We start from the raw sequence: 7,349 nt of genomic DNA, 5'->3' as shown, positions 1-7,349 counted from the left end.
TAGACCACCTCTTACATAGTTTGATTTAGTCACCTTTGTGGTTGCACTACAGGTTTAGCATCTTCCTCAAGTAGTATCTTGTGCATACACATAGCCGGACTTATCTCTTTCAAGTCACTAATGGTTCACCAAAGAGATGTTTTATGGCTCCTAAGCACCTTTATCAATGCCTCCTCTTCATCATGACTCAGAGAGGAGCTAATGATTAGTAGATAGGAATCCTGCTCGCCTAGAAAAGCAAACATCAGAGAGGGAGGCAAGAGTTTCAACTCATGCTTGGGTGGCCCTTCCTCCTTAGCATGCATGTTTGGTTCCCCCTCTTTTGGTGGTGAATCATCAATTTCTAGCAAACCATCCTCTAAAGGGGGTTCCAAAATACTATCAAGCTCTTTCACTTCTGAGATCTCTTAAATCAATGGCTCAATAAAATTAACTCTCATATATCTCTCAGAATCACTAGGATGTTGCAAGGCCTCAAGCACATTAAGAACAACCTGTTCATCATTGACCCTCAGAGTCAACTCACCCTTTTGCACATCAATATGGGCTCTCTTTGTAGCTAGAAAAGATCTTCCCAAAATAGTGGAAGCATTCACATCATCTTCCATATACAGTATCACAAAATCAACAGAAAAAATAAATGGTCCTACTTTGACTAACAAATTCTCAACAACTCCAAGAGGGAATTTAATTGAATGGTTAGCAAGTTGAAAAGAAAATTCTAGTGAGCTTTACCTCATCAATTTGGAGCTTTCTCATCAAAGAAAGTGGCATGAGATTGATACTTGCTATAATATCACATAATGCCCTCTGAATAGTGATATCTCCAATGGTGTAAGGAATTAAAAAGCTTCCCGGATCTTGCATCTTCTCAAGGAGATCCTTCTGAATAATTGCACTACATTCCTTAGTGAGCATCATTATTTCACTCTCTTTCCAATTCCTCTTGTTGGTCAATAATTCCTTCATGAATTTAGCATAGAGAGGCATTTGCTCTAAAGCCTCGACAAAAGGAATGTTGATCTGAAGATTCCTGAAGACCTCTAAAAATCTTGAAAATTGCTTATCTTTGGATGCCTTCTAAAGCCTCTGAGGATATGCCATTTTAGGCTTGTACTCAAGCACTGAAGACTTCACTTTGTATTGCTCAACATCAATCGGAAAAGGGTTGCTTGGGTGCCTCTCAAGGGCGTGTTCCACCTTGTCTTGAGCCTTCTCCAGAGCTTTTTTTTCAATTGTCTCCTCATTAGCATGAGCTTCTTTACCTGCTATCTTACCACTTCTCAGATGTATGGCCTTGCACTCTTCCCTTGCATTGGGCACTGTATCACTGGGAAAGGCATTTGGAAGCCTCACAACTACTTACTTACTTAACTGACCCATTTGAACCTCTAAGTTTCTAATTGAAGCTCTGGTTTCTTGCATGAAATTATTAGTGTTCTTGGAGAGTTCTGCAACTAGAGATTCCAAGTCAGAAGGCTTTTGAGAAAAGGGATGCACATGGTATGGTTGAGAAGACTGAAACTGATGGTTATTATTGTTAAAATTATTCTTATTGAAATTACCCTTAGTAGAGTTGTTATTGTTGAAGTTTGGTTGCCTCTGTGGTTAATTTCTTCACAAAAAATATGGGTGATTCCTCCACTCCAGATTGTAAGTCTTGGAGAAAGGATCATTATGAGAGTCTGGAGAAATTGCCCATGTAATTAACCTGTTCAAAGGAAAATTGACCATAATCATAACTCCCACCTTGAGAAAATTCACCATTTATCTCATAAGAAGCATCTTGGGTATTGGTACATGAAATCGTGATCTCACACACTTTCTTCACAACTCCGCGTAGCTGACCAGCAAGTGCATTGGGTCGTCCAAGTAAAACCTTACGTGAGTAAGGGTCGATCCCACGGAGATTGTCGGCTTGAACCAAGCTATGGTCATCTTGTAAATCTCAGTCAAGCAAATTCAAATGGTTATGGGGTTTTGATAATTAAAAGACAGATAAAATATAAAATAGGATAGAGATACTTATGTAACTCATTGGTAGGAATTTCAGATAAGCATATGGAGATGCTTTATTCCTTTTGAATCCCTGCTTTCCTACTGCTTTCATCCAGTCATGCGTACTCCTTTCCATGGCAAGCTGTATGTTGGGGGATCACCGTTGTCAATGGCTACCATCCGTCCTCTCAGTGAAAATGGTCCGGCTATGGGTTACGTAGGGCTAATCATCTATCGGTTCTCACTTATGTTGGAATAAGATCCAATGATCCTTTTGCGCACTGTCACTGCACCCAGCACTCACGAGTTTGAAGCTCGTCACGGTCATCCCATCCCAAATCCTACTCAGAATACCACAGACAAGGTTTAGACTTTCCGGATCTCAAGAATGCTGCCAATTGATTCTAGCTTATACCACAAAGACTCTGATCTCATAGAATGGAAGGCTCTATTGTTAGGAGAGGCAACCATGTATCGTGGACCAGGAGGCCAAGAGATATACATTCAAGCTTGTTTTCAGGTAGAACGGAAGTGGTTGTCAGGCACGCGTTCATAAGTGAGAATGGTGATAAGTGTCACTTGATCATCACATTCATCATGCTGAAGTGCGAATGAATATCTTAGAACAAGAATAAGCTTGAATTGAATAGAAAACAGTAGTAATTGCATTAATTCATGAGGAATAGCAGAGCTCCACACCTTAATCTGTGAGGTGTAGAAACTCCACCGTTGAAAATACATAAGTGATGAAGGTCCAGGCATGGCTGAATGGCCAGCCCCCTAAACGTGATCAAGAGATCAATAGTGATACAAAGATAGTCTCAAAAATGGTCTAAAGATCTCTCCCCTTTTCTTCTAAATAAAATAGTAAAAGGTCCTTTTTATAATGAACTAGTAACCTAGGGTTTACAGAAATAAGTAAATGATGCAGAAATCCACCTCCGTGGCCTACTTGGTGTGTGCTTGGGCTGAGCATTGAAGCTTTCACGTGCATAGGCTTTTCTTGGAGTTAAACGCCAGCTCTGGTGCCAGTTTGGGCGTTTAACTCCAGCTTTTATGCCAGTTCTGGCGTTTAACGCTAGAAAAGGGTAGAAAGTTGGCGTTAAAATGCCAGTTTGCGTTATCAAATCTCGAGCAAAGTATAGACTATTATATATTGCTGGAAAGCCCAAGATGTCTACTTTTCAACGCAATTCAGAGCGCGCAAATTGGGCTTCTGTAGCTCCAGAAAATCCATTTTGAGTGCAGGGAGGTCAGAATCCAACAGCATCTGCCGTCCTTTTTCAGCCTCTGAATCAAAAATTTGCTCAGGTCCCTCAATTTCAGCCAAAAAATACATGAAATCACAGAAAAACACACAAACTTATAGTAAAGTCCAAAAATGTAATTTTTTCATAAAAACTAATAATTATATACTAAAAACTAACTAAATCATACTAAAAACTACCTAAAAATAATGCCAAAAAGCGTATAAATTATCCGCTCATTAGGTATTGATAGCTGTGACTTGTAATCTACCCAAGTGTTGAGTAATGGCATTTATCTATTGAGACATGCCTTTATTCTGAGTAAGAATAGTATCCATAGTATCTAGTTCGATTACTCCTTTCCTCGTGGTGGTTCTCTCAAAAGAGTACAAATACTGGTTGTTAGCATCCATCTCAATCAACTCTAGAGCCTCTTTAGTGATTTTCTTCATATGAAGGGATCCTCTTGTAGAAGTATCCAAAAAAGTCCTGGCAGCCTTAGTAATCCCATCATATGAAGGGCACTTTCTGAGCATAACTTTGTACCATTCCCAAGCATCATTGAAAGATTCACCCTCTTGTTTCCTGAAGGTCTAAATATCAGTCCTTAGCTTGATTAGCCTCTGAGGTGGAAAGAATTTAGTCAAGAATCTGCTGACCATATTATCCCATGTATCCAGGCTCTTCTTGGGTTGTGTGTCAAGCCACTGCTTAGCTCGTGCCCGTACAGCAAACAGAAAGAGCAACAACCGATAAACATCAGGATGGACTCCATTAGTCTTCATAGTAACATAAATCTGTAGAAAATTAGAGATAAACAATTTTGGGTCTTCCTACGGGAGTCCATAAAACTAACAATTTTGTTGCACCAAAGTAATAAGTTAAGGCTTCAACTCAAAATTATTAGCATTCATAAGGGGTACAACAATGCTACTGCCATAGAAAATGGGATTTGAAGCAGTGTAAGAGCCAAGAGTCCTCCTGGGTTGCTTAGGAGCATTAAGAATAGCAACATTGTTGATGTCATATGGCTTTATAGTGATATTTTTAAGCTTTTTCCTCAGAATTGTCCTTGAGACTTTCAGCAGCTTTATAAGCTCTAACCTATTGTTAGCATCTTCTTACGGTCCATTCAATCTTAAGATTAAAATCAAAAAGAGGTTTCTTATCCTTGTTCCTACTAATAAATAGACAGAAAACAAGAAAAAGTGAGAATCTCTACATCAAATTGAAAAGAATCCCCAATGAAGTAAACTAAGTAAAAGAAATAAAATAAAATAAGCCAAACAAAATAAAAGAAATTTCTGAAAAAAAGAGGAAAAATAGAAAGCAAAGAAAATTAAAAAAATTTAAAGGAGAAATATAAGTAAATTAAAGCAAGAAAACGTCTAATATTGGTAATCAAACAATGGGTAGTTGTGAACATAGTTAATCCCTGGCAATGGCGCCAAAAACTTGATGCAAATTTTGAATACCACAAACTAACTGGCAAGTGCACCGGGTCGTACCAAGTAATAACTCAGGTGAGTGAATGTCGATCCCACGAAGATTAATGGAATGAGCAGTAATAGTTGAGTGATTAGACTAGTTAGACAACCTAAAATGAATGGTTTCGAGTTCAAGTAGCATAAAATAGTAATTCAAAAAGTGCAAGAAAGTAAACAGTGAATGGTTGGTGAAAATAATATGAGAGATGTAACAACCCCGATTTTCGAGTACGCGGATCTTTTCTACAGGCACGAATTTCTCCGGAAGATCAGTAAAGGGAACACCTCTGCTGTATCATCAAGCATCCCAATCCTCATTGTCATTATGACATCTTTAAGCCAAAACCTCTTTTGAGGCAAGCTCGACAACACGGCCACGGAGAACCTAGTTTTTGAACCGTATCGGTTAGGAGTTTTGATTCTAGTTTTCGTAAATAAGCTCAGTTTGACGAACCGGACTCGATTCATGAGAGAAGAAAGATAGTAGTATAATATTCTCATTATATTAGTATTAGAAGTTGCTTGAAAGATATTATAAGGTTACCTGGTCTGTTTTAGTTAAAAACAGGAAATCGGTTTCACCAGGTTTACGGTTTACTGGTGCAGCTTAGCACCAGCACTCTCTGATGACTTTAGCAATGCTAAGGGCTCATCATACATGTTTTATTCTCATAATAAATATGTTACTAGTGTCATTTATGCTAGTAGCTCAGAAAATAATTTTTAGAGATATTTTTATAAGTGTTCCGATACACCTAGTTTTAGTTGTTATACACCTGATATATTTTAATATTATTTTAATCCACCTCCAAGCCAACCAATCACAAATCACCTTACACCCCCAAGACCTCCAAAGTTGTCTCATTTCATCATTTTGGCCGAAAATAACAAGAGAGAAAAGAGAGAAACCTTCATGAACACTTAATCTTCAAAGCTTGATTTCTTCTAAACTAAAACTCAAATCAAAACTCCGATTTCACCAAAATGATCCTCTCTTCTTTCTCTACATAACCATATAACATATCAAGGCTGGAAATAAGGTGAGATGGCTGTCTCCCTCCCTCTTCAATTCGGTTTTCAAGTAAAACCATGTAAACATATGTTTTCTTTATGTTGTTCCTTATGAATCATGCTTAACTTGACTTGAGGGCAAAGAAACATGAATTTCCAGCAAGTCTAAGGTGATATATCTCTTCCTAACATACTGAGTGAGATTTGGTCAGTTGAGAGTTTTTGGATTTAAAGTTGTTCTTGATGTGATTTAGGAGGAAAAAGTGCTAAAGGACCACCTGAAAGCCTAACTCTTAAGGACCACCTAAAGTTTGATTGAATTAGGAGCAGCAAAACCAGGTAGGGTGTCACGAAATTAATCTTGATTATTTGTGTTTGAGATGTGTGAATGTTGTATTATTTGGTTGTGCTAAAAATTGGTTGCATATATGATTGATTCTTGGTGAAAATTTGGTGAAATTCTGATGAAATTTGATAAAATTTAAGCTTTAAAGTTCATGTTCTTGGGCATCTGGGAAAAACGAAACCCTAAGCTTAAATTGAGATTAAATTTGTGTTGAAATCATGTAGAAAAGATGAGGTTTTAGTGGCTGCTAATTTATTATGAATTATAGTAAAAATCGGTTGCTGAAAAGACTGAAAAACGGGTAAAAACAGAGAAAGAATCTGAAGAATTTATGAAGAACATAATGAATCATGGTTAAAATTGGTTGCTGAAAAGATTGAAAATCGGGTAAAAATAGAGAAAGAATCTGAAGAATTTACGAAGAACAATGAAGAACAGGATTTTGATCTTAAAAAGGGAAAGGAAGTAAAAGTTTTGGTGTTTAGGGGTTATTTTGTAATTTCTGAAAGTTATGGTGGTTAAAGTAGAAATATTAAAAGTTACGAGTGGTATAAAGTGAATTTACATAACTTTTAGGGTAAGAAAAGGTAATATTCGAAAATATATTAATAAAATAATAAATAATAATAAAATATTAAATAATAATATTTAATTAAAAATAATATGTTAATAAAAATAATAAAATAATGCAGAAAAAGGCCGTTTTTTGTAAAAGCTTTAGAAAGACAACTTTAAGTGCAGAATCTCATAGTTACCTTCATAAAACACTTAGGGAGTGGTAATAACATGTTAGTGAGGCAAAGATAAAGAAACGATAAAAAGTTAAAGAAAAGATAAAAATCGAAGAAAAAGTCTGAAATGTATTAATGACAGAAAAACAGATAGAATTAGTGAACGAACTAGGGAAACATAGTTAGTCATTGAGTTGCGACTAGGGTTAAGTATTATATGAAAAGTTAAACTGTTTCAGTATAGACTTAATGAACCTATACTTGGGCAGGCTAACTATTCATACCGAAATTTACATAAGCTTTAAATACATATGTTAAGCAGAGAAACCAGAGCAGAGTAAAGAAACACAGAGAACAGAGTAAGCATAGCAGAATAGAGGGATATAGAGAAAACAGTAATCTGAGCAAAGTAAAAAGACACAGAGAAGAGAGTAATGTGACAAAGAGAAATGGTTTGAGTTAAGATGTTGTAAAAGTAAAAGCTGTAGAGTTTGTATAGCATGATTGAACAGAGAAAGAAAGAGGTACA

At 36.6% G+C, this 7,349-nt stretch overlaps 1 protein-coding gene across 1 annotated transcript; it reads right to left on the bottom strand.

Annotated features, from left to right (window-relative positions):
* Nucleotides 1–407: 407 nt before the first annotated feature.
* LOC110272994 (uncharacterized) lies at nt 408–990 on the bottom strand. The gene is made up of 2 exons (XM_021125810.1): nt 786–990; nt 408–601 (listed from the first exon to the last, which is right to left on the bottom strand). The coding sequence occupies exons 1-2, from the start codon at nt 988–990 to the stop codon at nt 408–410; spliced, it is 399 nt and encodes a 132-aa protein (XP_020981469.1).
* Between the last annotated feature and the right edge of the window lie 6,359 nt (nt 991–7,349).

Source organism: Arachis duranensis, chromosome 6 (genome assembly GCF_000817695.3).
Source record: "Arachis duranensis cultivar V14167 chromosome 6, aradu.V14167.gnm2.J7QH, whole genome shotgun sequence".
Classification (NCBI taxonomy): domain Eukaryota; kingdom Viridiplantae; phylum Streptophyta; class Magnoliopsida; order Fabales; family Fabaceae; genus Arachis; species Arachis duranensis.
The sequence above is the reverse complement of the archived record's forward strand: the minus strand, read 5'-3'. Positions and strand labels throughout refer to the sequence as shown.